Raw genomic sequence first — 27,899 nt, 5'->3', positions numbered from 1 at the left:
TCATGTTTAGTTGATTAACCACCATGACCCCCACATCTTTTTCAGTCACTGCTTCGCAGGCGAGAGTCCCCCATCCTGTAACTATGGCCTACGTTCTTTGTTCCTAGATGTACACATTTACATTTGACTGTGCTAAAACACATTGTTTGCTTGCACCCGGCTTACCAAGTGATCCAGATCGCTCTATTGGCGACGGGGCCTCTTCATTACTTACTACTCCCCTAATTTTTGTCTCATCTGCAAACTTATGTTTTCTTCTAGGTCAGGGGCAAAAATGTTAAATAGGGAAGAGCCAAGAACAGAGCCCTGCAGAACCCAACCAGGAACACACCTGCTTGATGACTCCCCATTTACCATTATATTTTGAGACCTATCGATTTGCCAGCATTTAATCCAATTAATGTGTGCCATGTTAATTATATCATTTACACCTTATTTTCGGTCTGAATTTGTCAAGCTTCAATTTCCAGTCAAGGGATTAGGTTAGACTCTTCTGTGCTAGATTGAAAAACCCATCATCAAATATTTGTTCCCTATATACAGGGGAGTCGCATCTTATGTGGGGGTTAGGCTCTGAAATCAGCACATACGGCGAAAATCGTGTATAGTCAAATGCTCATTGAGTGGAATGGCGGGCACTACAGGTACAGTATTTAAATTGTTATTTTTCTTGTCGAGCGCGTCGTTAAAATCGCATAAGTTAAATACACCTATGATGCAACTCCACTGTAGGCACTTATAGACTGTCATCACATCATCTCTTGGGTCTATTTAGCTTAACACAGATAAGGTTAAGCTAAATAGACTCAAGGAGCTCAGTCTCTCTCTGTAAGGCAGATTTTCTAAGCCTTTAATTATTCTTAAGGCTCTTCTCCAGTTGATCAACATCCTTCTTGAATTGTTTGCAGCAGAACTGGACATACTATTCCAGCAATGGTCTCCCAAGGGGCAAATACAGAGGTGAAACAAACAGGAATCTGGTGTAGGAACAGAGAGGTTATGCATCCAAGGATCATGTTAGCCCTTTTGGCTACAGAGTCACACTGGGAGCTCATGTTTAGTTGATTAACCACCATGACCCCCACATCTTTTTCAGTCACTGCTTCGCAGGCGAGAGTCCCCCATCCTGTAACTATGGCCTACGTTCTTTGTTCCTAGATGTACACATTTACATTTGACTGTGCTAAAACACATTGTTTGCTTGCACCCGGCTTACCAAGTGATCCAGATCGCTCTATTGGCGACGGGGCCTCTTCATTACTTACTACTCCCCTAATTTTTGTCTCATCTGCAAACTTATGTTTTCTTCTAGGTCAGGGGCAAAAATGTTAAATAGGGAAGAGCCAAGAACAGAGCCCTGCAGAACCCAACCAGGAACACACCTGCTTGATGACTCCCCATTTACCATTATATTTTGAGACCTATCGATTTGCCAGCATTTAATCCAATTAATGTGTGCCATGTTAATTATATCATTCTATTTGTTAATCAAAATGTTATGAGGTACCAACTCAAACATCGTTTGATAGTTCAAATATATATCAACACTATTACCCTTATCCAAATTTGTCAGCTCAACAAAAGATATTAAGTTAGTTTGACAGGATCGATTTCCCATAAACCCAAGTTGCTTGCCAATAATTATCCTATCCTTTAATTCTCTATTAATCAGGGCCTGTATCAGCTGCCCCATTGTCTTGGCCAGGATCAATGTTAGGCTGACAGGCCAATAGTTACCCAGGTCATCCCATTTGCCCTTAAATATTTTCACATTTTCAAACAAAAGCTAGTTAAAAGCTAATTAGAAAATTAAAAACACACACGCCAGACGAGTGATTCCTGCTGAAAAGCCAAGCGCAATGCAATCTTTTGAGAGAGATTAAGCCTTAGACATTAAAAAGTAGCAAAACAGCAAATGTTAATACAAAGATGTGTGGCTATCCTCCACCAGGTTTGTTCCATTGACAGATGCACATGCAGCCTGTTCTAGAACTCCTGTGCTGAAACACCCTCAGCTGTAAACAATTCCACATTTCCACGTTTTAGCATCACGAGATTCCAGTTACATTGAGAAGAGTCGGGATGGACGGGTTCTAGTTTGGGCATGCTGGGGGGACATGCCATTACACAGAATCCTAATCATTTCACTAAAGCAGAGATTGTGCACAACCTTTACTTGCTAGTGACCACTGACATGGCCTAGGACAGACTCAATCTTATGCCACTTTAACATCATTTGTGAAATAAGCATGTATACAATGCTGATCACAAGATGGTTTGTGTCTTTGTGCCTATTAACACTTATCTAAATAACTAATTCAGTAATAAAACAAAATATTATCGAGTGTTGCTAGGGTAAAACTCTTCCGACGATTGTGCATGTGGCACGCACACCTAATTGGAATTGATAGGCGCAAGCACTCGAAGAACTTGAATACGGCATGCAGTTTTGATCATCCTATCTCACAAGATAATTGGAAAAAGCACAAAGAATGGCACCAAAAATGAGGGGTGTGGAACAGCTTCCATACGAGGAGCAATTAAAAAGACTGGGACTGTTCAGCTTAGAAAAGAGATGAACAAGAGCCATAGGTGCCAGCTTCCTCCAGGCCCAGGGAGTGCTCAACCTCCTGTTATGCCCCAGGCCCCACCCCCACAGAGTCTGCACTTATGCTAAGGGTGGGGGGGGGGAAGGGGTATGAGAGGTCTACGAAATAATGAATGGTATGGAGACTTATTTACTCCTTCACATAACACAAGAACTGGGGATCACCTTATGAAACTGATAGTCAGCAGCATTAAGAAAACCAAGCAAGCAGTTCTTCACACACTGCACAGACAACCTATGGAACTTGTTGCCATGGGATGTTATGAAGGCCACAACTACAACTGGGTTCAGAAGAGAATTAGATAAGTTCCTGAAGGATAGGTCCATCAACAGCTATTAGCCAAGAGAAGCCACCCCATCTTCCTGGTGTCCCTACATTTTTGACTGCCAGAAATTGGGACTGGACAACAGGGGATGGACCACTCAATAAATTGACTGGTTCTGTTCATTGCCTCTGAAGTATCTGGCATGGGCCACTGCCAGAGACCAGATACTGAATTAGATGGACCATTGGTCTGGCTTAATAGGGCTGTTATGTACTTCAGATAACTCACAAGAAGTGTATTGATTTGTGACTTCTCCAAGATCACTGGAAAGTAGTGACTACTGCAAAACTGAGTTGTTTACTGAGATGAGCAGAGGATGAGGAATAATTTTATGGCTGAAAAATTTGGACTGGTTATTTGGTCACTCCTATACCGTCAGAAGAAAGTTTGTGACAGAACAGAAGGAAATGTTGTAAACTGAGTGAAAACAAGTCAATTTGTCAAATCAGTGTTGAAAAGTGTCTAAAAAGCTACACATACCATGCAAACAGGTACCATGAAAGCTACACATACCATGTACGGACAATGTGCTCTTTTGTTAGCTTGAGAAATACAAATATCATTTACACATTCAAAATTCAGCTGTAGGTAGTCTCATGAAAAAAGTCTCATTAAGACACTTATCCCTACCTTATCTAAACACAAGAGGCAGCATCAATGGAAGGATGAATCCAAATCATGAACACCAAAAAGTTTTAAGGAATACAGGATGCAAACATGTTCTCTAGCCTTCGCTGCTTGTACAGTTGTGCTATAAAGATACATTTTATATCTGCTCAGTTATTTATTTTTTGTACAATTAAAGATTTAAACAGCAAATTTTCTTTAAATAATAAAATTAGACATTTGTGAGTGTCTCCTTGTCAGACTGATTTTTAAAGTTACAGAAGGGTGAGGGAAGGCAGACGTATACGAGATAGATGTACACATGGAATTGCAAGTTTTGTTGTTACTATTGTTCCAGATTAAGTTTAAGATCACGTGGATAACCAAACTGAAACCATGACAATGTCAGGTGTAAAGACAGGAAAATAGCTTTAATTCTGAAGATTTTCCAGAAGGAGCTATGTTTTCCCATGTTCATTGGCAAAAAAACTTTTAAAATAAGGAGTGCGTCAGTGATTTCAGACTGGAGGGACTGAATTCTACTGCCTATGAAAGACTTTACATATTCATATAGTTCTCCCACAGCAATATTTTCTCTTGCCAAGTGTCTGAAATCCTTTCAAATGATCCCAGACTGGAAGCTTGTATTTGGGTCAAGACCCACAACTGAAGTCCTTAGCACATTTGTGTGGCTATAAAAATAATTAAGAATTTAAGTACTGGAATTATGAATTTGCAATAATTCAGGATAATCACCCCTAATTAGGGCTTTCGGGTGCTACCATTATATAAAGATTAAATTATGTTAAGGCAGATGTCCACTGAGGGGTTATGCCTCATTTATATCCTTCAACTATTCACTATGCTTAGAACTCAGAAGTAACTAAAATCTACTGTACTTGTTGAGCAGATTTTAATTTGTTAGAACATCAGTGCTTGGCAATGTGTTTTAACAGGTTTCAACCTTGTATGAATATACTGTGGTTAAAGATACAGATACAGAAAATTAAGAGGGAAAATTTGGGAATACGTTATTCTAACAAATTTTCATTTCTCGTCTGCTCAGACAAAAATCATATCAATATATATTTAACACAGATTTTAAATGTTTTAAACATTATCCAAGAGAAATGCACAGAACATATTGCTCTTAGTCTGTTGTATGTAAAACTACAACTGCGACTTCATACATATTGTCTGGAACTACCAGGTTATTCAAGAGTTCTGGATTAAAGCCACTGTAGATATACAAGTTTCTTCATGCATGGTTTGCATTATTAATCTGTCCCAATTTAGTTTAGAAAGATACACAAGTCACGTATTTTGCAAATGCTTTATCAGTAGACAGGAATTGAATTATTCCCTACTGGAGGGAGGAATCTAATCCATCAATAGAAAAAATAAAGACTTTTGATGCTTCTTTACCACTGGAAAATGGGGTTTATTGTACAAGAGACACTGGGGCTTTTTGAGAAAAATATGCTCGTCTTACTTCACGTTTTATCTGCCCAGGGTCACAGTCCTGTGAATGTCAGATTTCTGCTGCCTGAATGCTTTGGGAGGGGCCGGGAAGTGGTCTGTTTTCAAAGTGTTTAATCAGTTTCAAAACACTTTCTAATGAGCTCTTTTACAGCTTTGTTGCTGTTTCATGCAGTTTGATTTCTTTATTCATAGAAGTCAGAAGTAGCAGAGTGCTGTACCCTATTGATTTCAGTTAGGAGTAAGGAATGCTGAAGGCGGCTCAGAAACAGCACCTCCAAATTCCAATTAAAAATCACAAATTCACACTTTACTCATATTTTCAGGATACTGCAGATTTAACTATGACAACACGATTTGATTTATGACTTTTGAGTGCTAGATCATGTGAAAATGCTCCAACAGATGAAGCAGGACACAGGTCAGTTAAAAAGCCAAAATAGGTAATCTTTGAAATAAAAAAGTTTATTTGAAGACTTGTAAAATAGCTCCTTGAAAGACCAACATTTCCAGAACACCAAAATACAATAATGCATTTTTCCATTATGTTAGAATACAAAAATCACAATCCTTCAACTCTCTAGGCAAGGAATGAATTTATGGATTAACAAATGCTACACTTCAAACACCAAGAAAGTGAGTGGGCTTGAAAGTCAGACTAATTAGTAGCGTGTAAGTTAGGACATCACAACCCCTGTGGCACACTTGTCATCACTAAGCAATAATGCAGGTTAGGTAAGAGCTTAGTGTCAAAAACAATGAACCTATAAACTTTAAGGAGCTCAGACAACGAAATATGCTAATTGCATTTCTTGCTACATCCCACTGATGGGGTCCCAAAGCCTTTTTATTTAGGCTTCTGTTTCAGAACAAACAAAAGAAAACTTTAGAACTTACAAATGTCAGTTCAGTTTTAACACCCTTTATTCACTTTAAATTTACATAATCTGTGCAAGAGACATGTGCAATGGAAGGACAAAGAACAAAATGTAGAAATGGACAGCACTGTTACAGAGATCCAAGTATTACTTCACTATACAACAGCATGCTGTTATACTGCTTTCCGATGGTATTCGGGAGGGGCTACTTCATAGTCACTGGCACTAAACAACGTGGAAGCATTCTTCGCTAAATACCTGTGAAAGAAACAAACGTACACATGCAGAAATTAAAATACCCTGTTGCTCAGGCCATTATCTCAAGATTTAAGTTTTAGTGTACATAAACTGTTATTTCACTGCTTGGAACTGGATTCCAGTATCTGCTGTTGAAAATCTGACCTTAGTCTTTGAACAGCCCAGAGAAATATTGAGTTTAATTCTTAACAGGCGTCAGACGTTGTACTAATGAAATCCTACAGAGTGCCTCACTCGGAATTCCAAGCAGTGAAATACTGTCAGACAAATTTGACTATAGCCAAGTGTTGCCACAAGACCTCCAACAGGTTGAAATACAATATGAAATAGGAGGTTCAGCTTCCTAGCAAATGTTGGTCCTTTCTGGATGTCTGCCAGTCATTCCGCAGGCAGGTAAAAAGTAGCCTACTGTTTTGTACAAACAAACGTGGTTCTTAACAGGTGCTAGGTGAAGCTTTATAACCAGAGCCCTACCAAATTCACAGCTGTGAAAAAACACATGGACCGTGAAATCTGGTCTCCCCCTGTGAAATCTGGGTCTTGTGTGCTTTTAACCCCATACGATACAGGTTTCATGGGGGAGACCAGTGTCTCAAATTGGGGGTCCTGACCCAAAAGGGAGTTGTGTGGGGGGGGAAGGTCGCAAGGTTATTTTAGCGGGGGTTGTAGTATTGCCACTCTTACTTCTGGGCTGCCTTGAGAGCCGGGCGGCCGGAGAGCAGAGGCTGTTGGTCAAATGCCCAGCTCTGAAGGCAGCACAGACACCAGCAGTAGTGCAGAACTAAGGGTGGCAATACTATACCATCCCATCCTTCCTTCTGCACTGCTGCTAGTGGCAGCGGTGCTGCCTTCAGAGCTGGGCTCCAGCCAGCTGTCACCGCTCTCCAGCTCTGACGGCAGCGCCGCCACTAGCAGCAGTGCAGAAGGAAGGGTAGCAGTACCACAACCCACCCCCCCCCCCAACTCCTTTTGGGGTCAGGATCCCTACAAATTACAACGCCGTGACATTTCAGATTTAAATAGCTGAAATTATGAAATTTACAATTAAAAAAAATCTTATGACCATGAAATTGACCAAAATGGACCATGACTTTGGTAGGGCCCTATTTATAACCAGGGCTAGTAGAAGAGTGGCCAGTAAATGACATTCTACAAACCGAGTGCTGCACAGTGATACTCAGGCCTTCTTTAGAGGACAGAATCAGGTTTCCTCCCTAACCACAAGCTTTTACATTTCAAATGGGGATATTCTTAGGGTTCTATAAGGCCTCCTGTGAGAATCACTAATTTAATCACCTACTGCACTTCATTTATTAACACATTTTCAAACATTATGGATTAGCTACCAATGGCTTTTACATTAGTCTGTCTTTCACCTATGAAATTAAGTCTGTTTTCCATTCTTCACAATAGTGTTAAAGAAATAATTGCTTTATTGAAGGAATAAAGAGAAAGCAACAGAATGTGGTAGTAAAAAGACACTATATACACACATACACAAGCGGGTAGTTAGCACAGAGAAAGTGATGGTATGCCTCTGGAGTATTAATGCACAAGGCCAAGCAATTTCAAACATTAAGTATTTAAATTGCCTACAAGACTGACACTGCCTGACATTTCCCTCCAATACTGGAAAGTATGACAATCATCCTTGTGCATTTACTGGGGATTATAAGCATAGATGTGACACCAATGACAACTGAAGAATTAACCATGTATCTAGAGTTCTAAAGCATAAACCATAACTAGAGGAAGTCCTCTTAAATTTGAGAAGTGCAGAGGATACATTAAAACTTAAAATCCGATTATACATTTCTAAAATGTAGAGGACTGATTCTTTAACGTAGTCAATTCCTCCTCTAACAGAGCATGAACTTCCAGCTCCATTACAGCAGATCAACATTCCACTTTTAGATTTCACATTTAAGTCCTATAGTAAGAGAGTAAAACTTTAAAAAGCACCTGACTTAAGAGCTGACTCAAAGTGATATTGAACAAATGGGACCTAGTTGCAAACCCAGTCTGTCGCCTTGCACATATTTCAGGAAAGGCAGATCAACGAGTTCTAAAACGTATCAAGAAACAAATGGCTTAAGCTTGGCCTTTCGATGAGCTGAAAAACGGTCTCACAGCTCAGCTACTTGACTGGGATTAGCTCCCAGCTCTGCCACAGACAGAGACTTTGTAGGAGTCATTTAACATATTTTGGCCTCTACTCCCAGTCTGTAAAAGGGGGATAATGCTCCTCCCCCCACCTTTGTCTGGACTGTCTACTTGGATAAGCTCTTCAGGGCAGGGACTGGCTCTTATTGCATGTACGTAGAATTGGGTGCCAATCTTGACAGGGGCTTCTACACACTTGACTAAAATATAACGATGCAAAAAAAGGAAAGATGTTTTTCATTAAGGCAATAGAGGACAGTTTTTGAAACTCCTGATGGAATTGCTCTGATTTAGCAGTTTGCAGCAACACACGCAAGAACAAAAATGGATCTTTTTCCTACCCAAATGGTTTGTTTGATTTTTCCTTTTAAACTGCAGTGTACTTCAGATAAGACATGCCAAACCCATGGGGAAAGAAAAAAAAACCCAAATGCTGAAATTGGGCTTGTTTTTGGTTTAATTGGCTTGTGAGTTGATTGTTGACTAGTTTTTTTGCTTATAGCTTGTTGCTTTTTTCTTTGGATTGGCTCCCAGAAAGCAGGGGCAGGTGCACGTGTGCGCGCGCATGTGCCAGGGGTGCACAGAGGCCCACCACAGTTCCAGACTGCATGGCCGGGGGGGGCGGGGGAGAGAAATCTAGTCAGAGTGTTGGAGTTCTTAGGGATTGGCTTGATTTTTGGCTTATTGTGAAAGTCAGGGTGCTTATTTACCACGTGAAAGTTGGCAACTGTGCTTCAGATGTCAAAGAACTTTACTGAATGTTAGTAATGACAGAAAAATTCAACTGCAAACCCCCACACATTTCACCTCTGTTATGTGCCTTCAATGGAAATACACACTTGTCTATAATCAGGAACAATTTTGTAGTATGCCAAGACAGAGTGCCAAAGCAATTTCTAGTACAAGACCTCTCGTACCAACTCTGTTGCTACAAAGGGATGACTAACTGCAATATTAACCAAGCAACCTTTTTTCAATTTGTTTAGTTAGTGCAGAAAAATTTAAGCTGCTTTAGGTAAATCTAGGTCCTGAAACTTGAAATCTTTAACAAGTTACTCTTCAGTAAAATGCACAATAGGTTGTAATACTAACTATGCAGAACTGATCACCACCACAAAACTGCAAGAAAGGCTGTCGAGACCAAAGTGCTTGCTCTGGATTAGAGTTGCAGATTAACTGACATGTACTGTCAAGATCAAAATACTGTCATAAAAGAATTAGAATAAAAAAGCATTAGGGCACAGTCGTATAAACAAACACATGCTTAACATTAAGCATATAAATAAGTGTTCGCAGGATCAGGGTTTTAGTGTTTTTAAAAAACCTTCAACACACAAACATGAAATGCTGAACTTACTTCAAGAAATCATGCAAGTAGTTTAACAACAAAGCCAGGCTCTTCTCATCAAGAGGGGTGTAGGCAAGCATAGCTCCAATTCGTACTGTTTTAAGAAAAGCATATATTTGACATTGTTTTCCATGACAACCTTAACCATACATGAGTATAAGTCCAAGATCCGTATGACATGATCACTAACTTCAGACTCCCATTCTTACCTACGCAAGCTTGTCTAAACAACTACATTTTAAAAACTTCCATTCTGAGTAGGTGATTTGTGGTTTTGAACATTTCATGTAAATGACTCAAGGATAGAATTGAGTAGTTTGTTTAGACATTCAGTGTCTTATTCCAATTATTAACAGGACAGCAAAGAAGCCGGAGCAATATAACCATTTGTCCCCTTTTATGGTAGAATCAAGATGCCAAACTTACCAAATAATCGTAGTAGGTGTGGTGCACCATAGACTTGTGACATGGGCGCATCGGGATGATCTGCTAAGATTTCAGCATACTGTGGCCTCTCAAATTTGTATAGCAGTTGAGTCCCCAACATGACATTGAAGTACTCTTTTATTCCAGCAACAACTTCATTAACAGCATATTCTCTGGCACACAGAAAGGAAATGTCAACTATTAAAAATTTAAATAAAACCAAAAGCAAACACCAGGGCTGTGGTTTTCTGGGGTAGTCGTACACTTGACTTTTAGAACTCTGAAGAGCCAATATTCATGAGAGATGGCCCAGAGAAACACATGCACAGTTCTAGTGGTTCTGCTTTTTAAACATGGGGTATTCTGGCTCTACATGAAGACATGCTTCAAGCCAATTTAGTTCTAAGAAAAAGTGATTAAAAGCAAACTTTCTGCCTGCCCACCTGCACGTGATACTTATCCAAACATGTCTAAAGCGGCACATTCAAAGCAAGATGAAAAGGCAATTTCTTAAAGTCTTGGAAGATACACTTGTCAGTTCTATGCCACACACCTCACAGGCGCCAACTTCTGCTCCCACTGGTGGGTGATTGACCCCCCCTCTCCCCCGGCCCCACCCCCTCCCTGCCACTATTTCAACTCCTTCCCCAAAATGTTGGGGTTACTGCTTTTAACTTTAGATTTCTGTAATATCAGCAAAGACCATAAGCCTTTCACATCCAACAGATAACATTTAACATCTGGGGAAAGTGCTGTGCTCTGCATAGGAGTAAGGATGGAAAAAAGATGTACCATCTGGAGAAAAAATTTCTCTTCCACTCATTGTTTTTTATTTCCACAGGGTTCATTCACCATATCAAATCCATTAAACCAAGCTATTCTCCAGACATTTTGCAAGAAGTCTGATCTAATACCTAAACAAGATGTTAGGACATATCAGGAACAGGATGCCATGATATAAATCAGTGTTTCATCCTCACCTGGAATACTAGTCACCCAATCTCAAAAACGATATTGTAGAATTAAAGGTGTTTTCAGAAAAGGATAAGGAGAACAATTAGGAACGTGAAAGATTCATTGATGAGATTGAAGGACTGATTGTTTTTTGTGGTTTGCGACTGGGAGCTTCTGTTTTCCCTATTTTATATAGTTCTCTCACATTCCCTCTTATGTCTACTTCCAAAGATAAACAAAGCGGCATTTGATTAAACTGAAAGATGGCAAATTCAAAGCTGATAAAAGGAAACACTTGTGCAATTTAGTTAGACTGGAATTCATTGCCTCATGATGTAATGGAGGCAAAGGGATTGGACCATTCACTTGGAATACAAGCATAACTGCTAGAATGCTGGGTAATACCAATAAAAAATATTTCAGGTCTTAAACCAATCTCTATTAGTGATTAGTTTAAGTAAACTTCATGGAGGGTACATTAGTGCTCATCTGCATGCTGCAGGGTTTCTTGTATCTTCCTCTAAACTAAAGCATCCGGTACTGGCCGTTGTGAGAGACAGGATACTAGACTAGATGGAGCCCAGTTCTAATCCCCACGTTTCTATTCCCACTGACATCACATGAGTGTTTATGTCAATGGACATTGGATCAGGCCTGGATCTGGGAGGATCCTGTAGGAGCCCTTACAAGATGCACAATGAAGACGGTAAGATACTGTGCAGCTTCTTAGAAGGGCTCCTCCCCCGGGCCTCAAAGTGCATGAAAGTGCATTTCAGTTGTGTCCGGCCCTAGAAAAATCCACTAAAAGAACTAAGTTAAAACGATTAAGATTGCACAATTAAGCACTCAGAAGTCCAAAAGTGTAAGCTAGGGTCTTGCAGGAAACTTAAATAGTGTATTGTGAGCGCACACACACACAGCGGGCAAAGCTAAACAGGGTGTTACAAAGGAGACACTAATCCCCCTTAGTTATACTCAGAGCCACTCCAACTATAACAATTGATTATACATAGACATGCGAGCCCAATTTTCAAAAGTGTCAACCTAGATTTTGGTATATACAGGAGCACAAGATAAGTCCCCTTTACGAACAGCACTTTTAGCAACTGGACCTTGTGTTACATATACCAATAGAAGGAGAGAGAAACAAGCAGGTACATTTACACTTCAGGCTTCTTTGAAAATTCCAGCCTGACACTTTGGTAGCACGCAAGTTATTTCTTTCTTTATTCAGGTTCAGTTCTTGATATGCACTTCCAGTACTAAACTACCATTTGTATTTTTAACAATTTCTGTGGTTGCTGTGAGATTGGGAGCTGTTTAGATCAAACTGAACTCCAGGTTGCATTTCAGCTTTCATTTTAACTGTAACCGTCAGTCGCCTTCGTTTGGGGATTAGAATGTTCCTTTGGGGCTAGGGACTGGTCACATAGGTGAATGATTATAAATGAGAGTCAGAACCATCAGGCGCAACTGACTTGACTCTACCCAAATCTAAAAGGACGGGGCTGGAACTCCTTGGTCTAAGCCCATAGCTGGAGAGCTGCAGTTTGACCACCTGACCACAGATGAGAGACTAAGGATGGGTCTGGGAGGGGGAAGCCATCCACCACCAGATACCAGAAGACTGAGATAGAAAGAGGAAGGCAGCAAGGGTTGTCTACCTTGCTTAAGGATGCTGAACAAACCCAAGGCTGACAAGAGCAGGGAGATCAAATCAGGTGGATTGCGTTCAGAGGTTTGCAGTTTTCCAAAGATCTAACACATTCTAGTGCTGTTCCACAGTAAATGTCTGTGGTTAAGAAATTCCTGTGCTAAACTGGGCCCAGGATTGTGGTCCATTTACAAGGAAGTGGTGCCCATCAAGGAAGGAGGACTGGGACAGGCTGTAACAGTCAACAGCAGAAAGCCATTTTAATGGCTAAGACATGCCTTTTAAAATGCCATTACTTACTTATTATCAGTGTTTCCTCGTGATTTCTTGTAGCTTGCGTAATCCTCTAAAATTGAGTCAACGTTCTTCTTGGCAGGAAGATAAAAGAGCTATGAAAATCAAAGAATAAATAGATTAACTAATGCAAATAGTCTCACTTGCAGAATGTGTGTGTCTGCATACTGGTTTTAAAGTACTGACAACTACAGTGAGGACCTTTGTAGAAAAGAATTTTTCTACAACGTTCAGCTGGTAAGAGAATTTGTAACTAGGATTTTACTTCACCATGAAGGTCTTAAATCACAGCTAACCATTCCATCATGTTTGCCCCTTCTCTTTTTGCATGTTGTATGCTTTTCAAAAGTAGTATTTTACTGTTTGACTAAGCAGAGCTCCTCAGAATCTATAATATGCAGAAATGAATTTTAGAATGTCAGCAAACAAATCCCTATGTGATCTAGCTGATATAGGTAGGAATTACAGAACTCCTCCCATCCAGGGACAAGATGGAGCACCACAATATCTTTATGCATCAAACCTAGCCCACTATTTTAAATTTTATCTTAAATATTCTGCTCTAAATCTAATAGCCAATAGCACAGTCCAGATTCTTCTCTTAGCTCCCTACAGATATCAAGAGCTCATCATTTCTTGATCACCCTCTGCCAAGATCTGCTTGCTGACAGCAGACGTATTTCAGACACCATTGACTATACCTTGTATGTCTGTAAGTTGTAATGCCTGCAGGTGAAATGTCTATCTAAAGAGGGCATCACACAACTGTACCAGAGCACAGAGAAGCAGAGGAGTTGATTAATATTATTCAAATGCATGTGCCATTAAGGATTTTAGTTTCTATGTTTAACACTGTATATAGAAGCCATTATATATACAAGCCATAATTAAACTGTATATTAATGTACTTGCTTTTAATTTCTGAAACATGAGCTCAAATACAGATTTTTGTCACATCTGTATTCAATGATCCAATTCCTTTCACAAGAGCATTCCAGTATGAGGGGATTCAGAAACTGATGTTCCGAGAACTGGAATAGGTACTGTACTGAATACCATTACTGAAGTACATTTGCAGAGTTGCATGGGGAAGCGTCCACAGCCTTATGTCAGATTCAAGTCATGGCTACCGATCTCTTGCTTTTAAAAGATGATCACATTTTTAAAGGAAGTAGTTGTGGTAGACTCTTACGGGCTTCAAATGGGGGATGGGGAAGATTGCTTGCGTGAAGATTCCAGGAAAAAAAAATTATGATCTACAACAATTCATTAAGGTTTTTAATTGAAAAGAGAATTGCATTTTAGTTTATTACAGAAGCAGGACAAGCAGAGTTTAATTTAGCTAAATTAATCTAGCAAGAAGCCTTGTTTTGAATTCAAATCATCCTGGAAAGCAAGAGGAGATAGGAACATATACAACTACACAAGAAAACAATTTTCACAGAGCCTCAGTGCAACTTGGAAAGTTCTTTGTTTTGAAACTACATCATGCTTGCACAAAAACTGACTATGTCAGGACCTAGTTGTAGGCAGCCTAGTGGTTAGCCATGGGCAGAGTGCTGGGTCCCCATGCCAGCCAGGGCTCAGAACCAGAAGATCAGGAACCTAGAGTCAGATACCAGGAATCAAGCAGAGTCAGGAAACCAGGAGACAAGCAGGTATTGCTGGGTGAGCAGTCCAAAGCAGGGCGGAGCTCAGTTATACAGAAGACTTGCTGTTCTTCCTTTTGGCTCAAATAGGGGGAGGCAATCCAACGGAGGAGCTCCTGTGTTCCACCAACCGGGCCCAGGCTGGAGCACCCTATCTGAGTGGGGCTTCAAGGAGTCCCAGTTCTAGCTGATGCTGGTAAGCTGTCAGGTGGAGGGCTGGAGTATGAGTCACCCACCAGAAGCCCTGCAGACCCAAGTTCGAGATCCACTCTAGGCTTTGGCATTCTCTCAACGCCTTTCCTATCCTGAAGGTTAATCATAGAAGCATAGGACTGGAAACAGCCCCCAGCACCCATGTAAGAACTAAGTAACTACTAGCCCATTCCTGACAGGTCTTTGTCTAACCTGTTCTTAAAAACCTCCAATGATGGAGATTCCACAACCTCCTTAGGCTTAACTATTCCAGTGCTTAACTAGCCTGACAATTAGGAAGTTTTTCCTAATGTCCAACCTAAACCTCCCTTGCCGCAATATAAGCCCATTGCTTCTTGTCCTGTCCTCGGAGGTTAAGGAGAACAATTCTTCTCCCTCCTCCTTGTAACGACTGTTTAGTCCCCTCTCGGTCTTCTCTTTTCCAGACTAAACAAACCCAATTTTTTCAATCTTCCCTCACAGGTCATGTTTTCTGGACCTTTAATCATTTTTGTTGCTCTTCTCTGAACTTTCTCCAATTTGTCCACGTCCTTCCTGAAATGTGGTGCCCAGAACTGGACACAATACTCCAGTTGAGGCCTAATCAGTGGAGTAGAGCAGAAGAAATTACTTTGTGTCTTGCTTACAACACTCCTGCTAATACATTCCAGAATGATGTTCACTTTTTTAAAACAGTGTTACACTGTTGACTCTAATTTAGCTTGTGGTCCACTATGACCCCCAGATCCCTTTCCGCAGTGCTCCTTCCTAGGCAGTCATTTCCCATTTCGTATGTGTGCAACTGATTGTTCCTTACTGAGTGGAGTACTTTGCATTTGTACTTATTGAATTTCATCCTATTTACTTCAGACCATTTCTCCAGTTTGTCCAGTTTTGAATTTTAATCCTATCCTCGAAAGCACTTGCAACCCCTCCCAACTTGGTATAATCCAGAAACTTTAAGTGTACTCTCTATGCCATTATCTAAATCATTGACGAGGATATGGAACATGTCAATGTCTATATAAAATGTTGCTATGGACCAGCTTTTTCTACCAGCTAAAATGAGTATGTATCAAAAGGCCAACAAAGAGCCACAGGCAACATCATGAGTTTAAAAGGGCAAGATGACATTTTAGTTTATGCCTGCCTGGACTTAAGGAAGCTCCAGGGTGTGCTCCTGCCAACATGCAACTCTACTGAACATCACAGGTGACCTGTGGGAAGAAACCAGCTAGTACCTACAACCCAGTCAACTAAGCCTCGAGGAGACATAATACCAAGTATACCTTGAAAAACAGACCAACACATTCCCCCAGCTGGAAAGAGCAGAAGTTCCAAACTGTCGGTTGAAGTCAGTATACATGCTTATAGATAAAGGATAATTTTCACAATGTGAGGGTTACCTGTTTTTGCCTGGTGATCAAATCCCAGTCATCAACAAGCCATGGTTTCAGCTCTTCTGGAATTTTTACCTTTACTTCAACTCTGTTCATAAATGTTTCTTCCTGAAGAATCAAGGAAAAATAAATAGTCATCCTACTTTGGTGGTCATACCCAGACAGTCTCAATTTTCCAAAATGTAGCCATTACATAAGTCTATCAAAAGATTCAAGACTGCAGCTGCTATTGTTACCTCAGAATCTTACAAAGTGACAAACAGTTCAACTCTTGCTAGAATTTTACTGTATTTCAGCTGTTAGACAAAGATATCCTTATGGCAGCACTAAGATATGAACCTTACAAAACCAGGTGAGCTTTTGCACTTGGGAGCATTACTTCTCTTTTCTGTTACATTACGTATTCGTTAATTCATGCTAACACCACCACTTTGTTGAACAGGGAAAACAGTCAATACTAACAAATAATCATAAGCCAGTTTAAGAAGTTATATTACTATGCAACTTCACTTCTACTTACAAATGCCTTCACGCCATGCTGATGGCTCAGTGGCACCTCTGACTCTAGACCCACATGTCTGATGGTCTTTAAATGCTATTCAATAGATCTATTGACACATTAAGTGTTTTCCTCCAACCAAAACAAGTTTTTCATTTAAGACTACTTAAATATCAGAACTTATGAAAATAGATTTTTTTTTTAAATAAAACTGTTGATGTTTGCAGCTGTGGCACTTAAGAACTATTCCATTATCTCTGAAATACTTAAGATGATGCATCAACTAAAGCAGTACTTTGAGATGGAAATAACTAAAACTCGAAGCTCTCACATTTCAGTCTGAAAGCTGCTCACAACTCTAGCATGTTAACTCGTGGCATTTTCCTCCATATATACTTATCTTTTTTACCAAAAGTACAATGATAGCTTGGAATGCTAGGTCTGAAAATTCTGTATTAAACAGGGACAGGAAGCTAACTCAGGTAAATACATTACTCGGAATATTTTCCCCCTGCTTAAATTACTGACATACTTGTCTTGCATTGTGACCAAAAAGATAAAGCAGATCAAAGCTGCAGATTTCAAACAGCAACTTTTTAAAAAACAGTAACCAAAGATTGAAATATAACTATCAAGATAAACCATTCAATCTGTTGCAGCTAAATGGAGAGTTACTACAGAGTTAAAATACATACACTTTCAACTGTGGGATCTACTCGAGCCCTTTTCTTCCTAGGAGGCTGGGGAGTCTCGCTGGTACTGCTGCCTTCCCCAATTCCAGGAGCTACACATACGAAAAACAGCTATTATTTTGTTTGCAGATGCATTTTATATCTGCACTAACAATACTTTTTCTATCGACATTTTCACTAAAGGACTTGTTTGACTATACGCAGGTCTCAAACTGCAGATGAATTCATTTTTTTTAAATTAAAAAAATCATTTCCCCTCCTGAAACATCTCCTACATTAATAATGTGGACACAAAGATTACAGGTTACAACACAATATATGTCCTATTGCAGACCCACTCTTACGCCTTCGCATCCCCACTATATTACAGCATCTGAGCCTGCACAATATTCCATTCTGAAAGAGTACCCAACACCTGTGTAATCCAAGAAAGAATGATTTGACTGCAGAACTGTTACATGCAAACATTTGGTGGTGTTTTTAATTTGTAAGCAGTCCTGACCCTGACAGACATTTTCATTTGCATGTTTTTAATGCTTCCACCTGGTTAACAGCCTAAAATCTGAGATGAACGTTACTTCATAAACTTAGTTGGGCAGATCGTCAACCAAGTAAATGATCATAGCCCCACTTTAATTAGAATAGCAATTTACATCAGAGGAATCTCTGTCCCAGTAGATCTTCCATTATGTACTGAATAAACTATAATTTATGAATAAAAATATGCTTACTTTTCTGTTTGTTCTTTTTTGTTTTCCTGCAAAAATGGAAAAACATTATTTCAAGCCTTAAGGTACCATTAGAAATAAGTCTGAAGTTTTGGGGACACCTATACACAAAGATCTCTAAAAAGTATTTAAAAAAAAAGTCAGTCAAGCGGCAACTTGACCCAGTAAACCCAGGACAATGAACAAAAGCCCACCAATTCACTTGACTATATAGCAAGAAGAAACTAACAGCATAAAGGAAGGTAGAGGTTGTCACTAAGGCACTGTCATTTACTTTCTCCAATATAAATATAAAAGGTACAACCAATGAGGTTAATGGCAACAAATTCTAAACTGATCAAAGCTATTGGTGGCATGCTCTTAGCACCATAGTTAATCCTATGACAGCTTTTTCCATTTAATAGAACATTTACAAGACTGTTTTGACTGGAATGGTAGTATAAAAGTAGATTATACAGGTGGGGATATTTTTTAAAAAACCACAATGCATGACTAACTTATGGAATTCTCTGACACAAGCTAGAGGCCAAGAACTATTCGTATTCAAAACAGATATTGACATTTATATCAATATCTAGTGTGCTGTGCAGAGGTGATACTTCAAAGTTATCTTGGGTAACTAAATAAGATTTGTAGTTAGCCAGTTTCAGGCAATACCTGAAATACTATCATAAGCTCAGTGCTGTGAAAGGAATCCAGCTTGATAGGGAGGTTTATAAATTAGCTAAATCTCACTCTAATCTTAGGTAAAATTGGCATGTTTTAGTACTATCACCACAGATGCAGGACGAGAAGAAATTTCAGTAAATGGCAATGTCAGAATGATAAAGACGTATGAAGCTAGTATGGATTGTCCTTCATATCTGCATCATGACTAGCAAGAACAATTCACTAGCATCCTCACACCACCACAGATACTGTTCAGCACCTGCTCTACTCCATGTACCTTTTCATGTTTCTAATCTAAGGCAGTTCTTTAGATTGTTCTCTAAACCCACTACACTTCTGTATTCAGCATAAAAATACAAAAAGCTGTTCTGAACTGTATAGAGAAATCATTTCCATGAACACCTAGAGAACTTAAGTTGATTACTTTAAATAAAAACATGGAAACCCCCTTCAACTACTTTCCTTAACATTCACAAATGCAGAATGAGCCTAAAAATCATGTAAATTATGCCTAAAATCCAAAATCAATCACATACAAGCACAATTGTTTTCTAGGATATAGACAACTGCCTGTGTTACATATGCATCTGCTAGGCCAGGTCACTGGTTCAAGTTGTCTGGATATAGTCTTAAATAAAACCTTATCCATAATTCTGTCACATTCATATTTGCCTATCATCTTCAAGGGCAGATTTCTAATAGTAATACCATGACTTAGTCCAGATAATTTTTGTTCTGTCACCCAAATCTAGTTTGTCATAGGCGTTTGGGTCATGTTCTTTATAATGTTATGACTAACAAATAGGCTCCCATACACTAAACCATGTTTTGATTGTTCCATACTGTAAGAGTGAACCTTCAGAAATTCACTATAGTGTCAGGTCAGGTTTCATTCTATTCATATTTTAAACACCAGTAAGTCAATGTACACATACAGAACCTTTTTTCACAAAGGAGCCTCCAGTTACACTGTTTTAGGGCCCAATCCAACATGCACTAAAGTCCAGCTGGCAATGAATCAGGCCACTAGTGAAACAGCATGTGCATTGGGTTTTCCAACCAGCTTCCGAACTCTTACCCTGTATGTGACTAGGCACTAGCTGAGTAACAAAGAGGACAAGTGGAGGCACCACAGAAGTGGTGGGGGTTAGGGAAGAAGAGACATTATAAGTTACTTTTTTCCCCTACATGGGGTGCATAAAATGTATCAGTGTATTGCAGAGGTCAATGAGGAGGGTAAAGGCAATGGATCGCTTCACTTCCCACTGAAATGCAGCCACAAACAGGGTGGAATAGCTGTCATGCCGTATCAGTGATAGTACTCAGTTTGTGTGGAGAGAAGAGAAGAGAAGCCTACCCAAGACTACAAGTTAAACAGAAGCAGATAGGTTGAATGTCACACAACTGGAATTCTGACCAGAACATAAAAGCAAAAACGTTACTCTTAAACACACCAACTAGAAGTAGAGGCCTAGGGGGTCTTTATAATCCATAAGAGAACTGGAGCAATTGTGATATTCAGGAATATAAATTAAAGTACTTTAAGAACCACTGCAATTTGTCAGAACAAATAACCCTTCTAGGTCTGGAGCGGTTCTGTTTTTTGCACTATTGATATGTACAGTACAATGCAGGTGCCTTGTGCTCTCCCATCTCTCAGAGCCCTAAATTTCAAAGCTATTTCAACTGTATAAGGTCAAAGTGACTTTCATTTTGCAAAGTTTGACAGTGGCAGTGCATCAGGGAACTACGACGGAAAACGCACTATGCCAAGATCTCCTCTTGAAATAGGTTAAAAATAGTTCATTAGTAATGGGTAGATTTTAAAAAAATAGCTGTTATTTCAGTTTTCTGTGACAGCCAATCTTCTGATATAGTCAGATATTATAAGGCGACAGTAAATATTGTTATATATAGTAACTGAACCAAGACGCCTTAGTAAAAGGTTTATTTATTATGAACAGAAGTAACTCAAAGTTGTGACCACAGCGGTGGAGGAATAGGCTCAATCCCACTGATGAAGCAGCACTGAACAGCAGTGACATTTACTCAGTATCTTTCATCCTGAAGGATCCCAAAGTATTTTACAAGCTACGTAGATAGAACAAACTTCACCTACCACTGAAATGCAAACCTCTGAGCCTGAACATGGCAGTAATTTAACAGCATTACAATTCAGTACAGGAAGTGATCTCACTGCAACCAAAAAGACTGAAAGGTAAATGCCATTTTAGCAACTGTCCAGAAAGTAACAGGGTTCTAGAGCCTTTTAGTGATGTCTGGTTTTCAACTGAAGTCAATGTTTTAAGATGCAGAATTTTAATGGAATGTTCTAATCTAGCAGTGGGCAAGTGAGTTTGAATGGCTCGTCTTCCAGAACTCAACCACATCTGATAAACAGAAAAATCAAAGCAAGATTTCATTTTCAAACACTCAACATTAAAATAGTTTCACTTCACAATATAGTGCTGTGCTCCCATTCTGCCAATGGAACAAATTATGCCACTTGGCAACAAGATGACTTGCCAGTGAGTCAGCTCAGAAATGCCAACTTTCAAACAACTTGAAGTGTGCCTGCTGAGAATTGCTTCTGACCATGTGAGCTTTCAGAACAAAGAACTGATACATGACCACAGCTCTTTGTTAAAAGGAAGTCAGAGTTTAACTCATCAGCCTTTTTAAATTCAGCATACAAGTTCTTGCTGTAGCATTAGGCAATATGAAAGTTAAAGCTGGAAATTAACTTCACATCTTAGGGACTTGAGTTCCATTATTCATGCAGCTTTATCTCATTTTGCCAAAGGTGGACACCTGAAACATACACACGTGTTTCAAAGGATAGGTGGAGCCTGATGTCTGCATGTTCTATCAAAGGGAGAAAAATGTAAACAAATTCCAATTCCCAGGTTACTAAAGTTGTCAACGCAGTTGCCTTGGTAGCACTTCTGGCCAGAACCCTAGCAAATCATGCTAAAAAGAACCACAAGACTTCCCTTTCCTGACTTCTCGGACAGGTTTGACACTGGATCATGTGTTCTGATTCCCTAAAAGTACAGCGTGTCTTTCTTCACATATTCCAAAGCACTGGCTGCCTTCTGACTGCCTGCTAGCTGTTCTACGTGAAAACTTCTGTAACTAGGTCAGCCATGTCAGAAGGGTATAACCCCTGAGGAGTCCAGTGCCAGCAGCCAGATGCCTGAAATTTTGTAGAGAAAAGTACAGGGAAGTTTCTCTCTAGAAAACATCAAGCCTTTTTTTTTTTTTGATAGCCAGCTGTCCTTGTATGGCATTCTTCCCATCAGTAAGAACCAGCATCATAAGACATTTGTACTATTAATACAACTTGCACATTACAAATCATTGTATTTGGTTAAAAATTACTTAATGCCCTCAGCATACTTTTCCCATATACAAACTATAGGAGGCCACAGAATAAGTGTTTTAGAAGTTGCCAAACCCATAGTTACATGAGACTCAATCCTTACATTCACAACACCCATCTATGAGCAAAGGCCAGTCAGTAAGAGTTTTGTCATTGATCTCAGTGACACCAGGACTTCACCCTTTGGTAAACAGGTAGCAGACCAAGACTAGTCTTCTAAAACCACCAGTTTCTAACACAAAAATAAATAAATGGAAGTCTTAAAATTAAATGTCTGCAGTTCTTTTTTCAATGGATGCACGGAATTCTCACTGAAGAGTGTATATCACATAGGTTTGTATACTTTCAATTGGCACAGTGCACTCGTTTAGAAATAGGTAAGAGCTACTAGCCCATACAGACTTTTAAAAATAATTTTAAGTAGGAGCTGCACTTTATGGAGATGTTGTCAAAGTAAGAGTTACTTCCTCAGTTGTTACCTGTGTTATCACCAGCACCTTACATTATTGCGACTTAAGACTTTAAAAGCCTATAAAAGAAATCTATAAAAGCAAGGAAATTTGGATTTCAGGATGAAAATCCTGGTGTGACAATCCATCCTTAACTCACCGTGTCGATATTGTAGGCGTCTCCAAACAGCAAACAGTATGCGCTCCATCTCGTCTGAAAAATCTAGGCACAATGGGGGTTGAGTTAAGGACAGAGTGTCAGACCTGATATTTAGCCTTTAAGAGAATCTATTTAAGCTTCAAAAATTTACCTTTTAGAAAATGTTAAAAACACATTCCACATCCTTGGAGCATGATACACATATTTACACTGTTATTTCCTTTCTAGTATTGTTTGGGTCATTGAGGAGTCAAATTTGTTGTTTGTTTTAATTAAAATTTGTCTTTTTACATTACAGGCATCCTCCAAGGATGCTACAGAAGGTAAATTCTGAGGCCTAAACAGATTGACAGTGTTATCCCTTTAAAAATGTGGTTAGATCAATTACTCTCCCTCCCCACTAACCACACTATGCACCTGCAATGCCCCTTTATTTTTTAAAATGCCAGTTATGGTTTCTTTAAAAGAAAAAACCCTTGTTTTAGTAGTGCAATTTGAGAGGATATAGTTGCAGTTCTCAGATCCCATCTTCACTTTCTGGCTTAAGTGGTCTGAGGCTCACTGTTCTGCAAATATCTGCCCTACAGTCCCAGGCACAGTGTTGGGATACTATCATAGGTAAAAAGAACGAGGAGTACTTGTGGCATCCTAGAGACTAAACAGATTTATTGGGGCATAAGCTTTCATGGGCTAAAACCCACTTCATCAGATGCATGCATGCATACACACACACAGTACATGAAAAAATGCGTGTTGCCATACCAACTCTAACGAGACTAATCAATTAAGGTGGGCTATTAGCAGGAGAAAAACAACTTGTAGTGATAATAAGGATGGCCCATTTCAAACAGTTGACAAACAGGTGTGAGTAACAGTAGGGGAAAAGTTAGCATGGGGAAATAGTTTTTACTTTATGCAATGACCATACTCACCAGCAACCACACACCACACAACAAAAACACTAACCCAGGAACCCAGTCTTAGAGTTGGTATGGCAACACCCATTTTTTCATTATTTATACATACATACATCTCTCTTCATTGGATGCACGCTGTGGAAAATACAGTAGGAAGTGGGTTTTAGCCCACCAAAGCTTATGCCCAAATACATTTATTAGTCTCTAGGGTGCCACAAGGACTCCTCGTTCTTTTTGCTGATACAGACCAACAGAACTACCACTCTGAAACCTATCATAGGTAAGTGACTTCTCTTCCTCAGTCCCCATCAGAAGGGGACAGAGTTTCTGCTGTTGAAGGAAGCAGTGGTACATCCAAGCTGCTAATTTAAGAGGACGCACCAATGGTGCTGACATAAATGAAAGTGTTGGAAGAGCAAGTTCAGTGCAAGAGGCACATGGACCTTATGCTGAAAGGTTCCTTTAATACCATGAGATTAGGGCCCTACCAAGTTCATGGTCTTGAAAAAAATACATAATGTACTGTGAAATCTGGTCTCTTCTCTCCCCCCCCCACCCCCCGCAAATGAAATCTGGTCTTGTGTACTTTTATCCTATACTATGCAGATTTCATGAGGAAACCAGTGTTTCTGAAATTGGGGGTGCTGACCCAATAGGGAGTTGCAGGGAGGTCGCAAGGTTATTTAAGGGTGGTTTGCAGTATTGCCACCCTTACTTCTTGGCAGCCAGAGAGCAGCAGCTGTTGGCCAGGTGCCCTGCCCTGAATGCAGTGCCCTGCCAGCAGAAGCAGCACAGAAGTGAGGGTAGCAATACCATCCTTATTTCTGCGCTGCTGCTGGCAGCAGCTCTGCCTTCAGAGCAGGGCTCCTGACTAACAGCTACTGCTCTCCAGCTGCCCAGCTCTGAAGGCAGGGCTGTCGCCAACAGCAGTGCAGAAGGGTAGCAGTACCGCAACCCCCTACAATAACTTTGTGACCAACCCACAACTCCTTTTTGGGTCAGGATCCTTACAATTACAACTATGTGACATTTCAGATTTTAACAGCTGAAATCATGAAATTTACAATTTTTAAAATCCTATGTCCATGAAATTTACCAAAATGGACTGTGAATTTGGTAGGGCCCTACATGAGATGAATGATAGCATCAAAAGCCAGCTCACTATTCCAATGACATCTTCCTTTTTCATGGATTCCTCTTAACAATCTGAAGAGCCATCATTGATGAACTGTTCCTCACCCCAAAAATGAGACCCTCTTATCAAGAAGGTTTAGGAGGACAGTTAACCTACCTATGATAGTGTCCCAGCTACCATGGGACATTATCAACCCCAGTTTCTGTTCTAGTGGCAACAGAAGAAGAGATCCTCCTCTCAGACTCTGTTTCAACTGGGAAGCAAAGCCAGGGCTTGAAAATATGGTTTCTAAATTACACAGTAAGATTGAGGCTCTTAAAAAACCCACACCAGAGTGGTGTTTCTGATGTGCCTTTACAATTAAGAGTGATTGAGAGGATTATGATAGCAACTTTGAATTTCATTGCTTTGCTGAGAAGAGTTAAATCTTTAGGGGTAACTCCTGCTCACCTCACTCACAAGCCATCCCAGCGAATTCAACTGGGACTGCTCACCTGAGTAAGACTAGCAGGATCTGGTCCCTAACATTACCATTAGGGAGAATTCGATACCATGCAAATTAGGGGGGGAGTCAGAACTCTAATCTCAAAAGCATTGATAAATATATTCATGATTAGTAGTCATAACCCTGTTATGGTCACAGAGCAACACAGAAGCGCAATTGTATTCTTACCAACTTTACTGTCCATAGAATCAAGTGCACTAGGCCTTTCAACAGAAACACTAGCTCCTGTCAATTTAAATCTATTATGCTAACTTTTAACGGTGTTACACTAAAAGTGTCTAACGCTTTTGATGTCAAAATAGAAGATCCAAAACAGAGATACGTATTTCATAATGCTAAAAAATATCCATAATCATCAGAAGAATGATACAGGACCTAAAAAAGATTTGAAACTGCCATCAAATGCCTTTATTTTTAGAAAATGGTGTCAAAACTTAGCCAGCTCTCTCTTGACAAAGACCAAAAAGCAAATCAAGCTAGGAGCTCAAAGTACCACCTTAGCAATTAATACCTTCAAAAATTAATCAAATCCACTAGCTTCTGAAATAAAATATTAAATGGTACATTGTGGATATGAGTCTGGAGCGAATGTTGCTGATTCACTCTAACATTAAGTGACTGGATGTAACTGAGTCTAGATAAGGCCACAATACTAGTCACTAAAACCCTATGGATGGAACTGAAGATCTGTTGATTACTAGTGAAAATACATTTGTTTTCTAACGAACACTTGAACTTGGGTCTGGGTCTCTTAAGCTTACAATTTTAACATGCAAAGCCATTTTTGTTTTAGACCCACACATGTTCTTCGCATTATTTTTGTCCAAAGAAACAGAATAGTTAAAAAAAGAACAAAATGCAACCTGTGGTAAATAAGCTAGTGTTTCGTGAATGGCAGAATATCACAAAACTTCATTTCCTAAACCGTGCTTTAATAAACACACACCATGAAGGCACTATGCAATTTATTCTTTTGAGCTACATCCCTGTCTTCAAAGATTCTTTATTACTGTTTGTGTGACCAGGGTTGATTCTGCCATTCCATGGGGAATTATCAGTTTCACTAAGATCTACCATATGAGATATGATGTGCCCTCAACTTCTGTTCAGTAATTTAAGAGGAATGGTATGTAAAGACTGGAGGAGAATTTAAAAACGTAAGTGCATCCAGTCATTTACTTTCAGCAACATGTGGATCCTGCATTAGCGAACAGTGCACTGAGAGAACGTTTTGCTGGATAGATAAGTATTTTTTGTCACAACAGAAACACTCCATGTTTATTAACTAACGTTTCTTTGAATTTTAAATGAAGATTTTGCACTTTAAATTTAACCTCTGGAACTGCACAAAAGAGTGCTGCTTAAGATTTAAGTGTAGTGACTGACGAGCAAAGAAATTTTAAAAAAAGCTTCTTACACTTCAACATTTTTCTGTTGCAGACCAGATGTCTTCTTCCCTGGAGCAGCACCTCTCATCTTGCCCTCTGCATATTGTTCCCTTTAAAAACAAATTTAGCAATAAGATTTTAATGTAAGAGAAGCTATTATCTTTTCTAAAAGGTAACAGTCCATACAAAAACTTAGAGAATTTGTAGTGAATGAGTTTAAAGAAAACAGACACTAAGGAAGATCCTTCATGACAGAGGGGGGGGAAAAATCCAACTACTGACAAGATTGAATATTATAGTGCTGAGCGACCATTTTTACCTACACATGAACACCCAACTCTTCCCCTCCTCCTCCCAATATTCAGAATTGTGAGAAAGAAATACACAGGAGCTGCTTCAGAAAGATGCCTACTAGAAATATTTGTATTCCAAGATGTCACTTTTTTCCAGACCAATACAAAAAAGCATTCATAAGGATCAATACATTTAGACCCATCTTATAAAAAAATTAGTCTTTGGTAAGATGGCATTAACCATTTTACAAGATATTTTAGGTGACTATCACACAACATATGCCATCAACTCAATTACATATATATCTGTTTTATTTTCAGAATGTACTTATGAGATACCACAAGCAATCTCTTTCATTTAAACCTATTTTACCCTTTTCCTTGCCACTTAAAATTCACATAGCTTTTAATCAAAATCTGAAGTATCAGGAAGTCAAGGAGTAGCAATCCATTTGGCTGCAAGACTATAAAGATAAGGACAGGTCCATGTTAGAAGTCTGAAGAAGAAAGGCACAAAACAAATAGGGAAAGAGGACAATATGACTAGCATGTTCCTTGAAATCTAAAAAACCCACCTACTCCCCTGGAGATTTATTTCTTGGGCTGAAGCTCTGTAAAAAGGAAATCATGATAAATCACAAAATACTTACTGATTGGCCTTTTGAAGTTCTTTCTGTTTCTGCAGATTCGTGTCCACGTATTTGAGCACTCTGCTTTCTGGAACCCATTCATCCCAGCTGAAAAATTAAATCACCATTCAAAAACACTACATAGTTAGATTCTGTTCCCAATAATCAAAGACTTCACAGCATTTGAGACTGAATTTTTGCTTCTGTGGTAAGTCATG

The 27,899-nt window shown here is 39.4% G+C and overlaps 1 protein-coding gene across 3 annotated transcripts in view; it reads right to left on the bottom strand.

Annotated features, from left to right (window-relative positions):
- Nucleotides 1–5,463: 5,463 nt before the first annotated feature.
- MORF4L1 (mortality factor 4 like 1) overlaps nt 5,464–27,899 on the bottom strand; it is a 38,410-nt gene continuing 15,974 nt past the window's right edge. For all 3 annotated transcript variants that reach the window (XM_044980167.1, XM_044980168.1, XM_044980169.1), the window contains 10 exons: nt 27,703–27,789; nt 26,789–26,869; nt 22,815–22,877; nt 18,158–18,183; nt 17,430–17,518; nt 16,242–16,343; nt 13,001–13,089; nt 10,093–10,265; nt 9,676–9,760; nt 5,464–6,155 (listed from right to left, as the gene is read on the bottom strand). In XM_044980167.1, the coding sequence (XP_044836102.1) occupies nt 6,071–6,155; nt 9,676–9,760; nt 10,093–10,265; nt 13,001–13,089; nt 16,242–16,343; nt 17,430–17,518; nt 18,158–18,183; nt 22,815–22,877; nt 26,789–26,869; nt 27,703–27,789 (880 nt within the window). In that variant the 3' untranslated portion in view covers nt 5,464–6,070. The remainder of the gene's footprint in view (nt 6,156–9,675; nt 9,761–10,092; nt 10,266–13,000; nt 13,090–16,241; nt 16,344–17,429; nt 17,519–18,157; nt 18,184–22,814; nt 22,878–26,788; nt 26,870–27,702; nt 27,790–27,899) is intronic.

This window comes from Mauremys mutica, chromosome 11 (assembly GCF_020497125.1).
Source record: "Mauremys mutica isolate MM-2020 ecotype Southern chromosome 11, ASM2049712v1, whole genome shotgun sequence".
In the NCBI taxonomy this organism is placed as follows: Eukaryota; Metazoa; Chordata; order Testudines; family Geoemydidae; genus Mauremys; species Mauremys mutica.
This window is presented reverse-complemented; position numbering and strand designations above follow the sequence as displayed.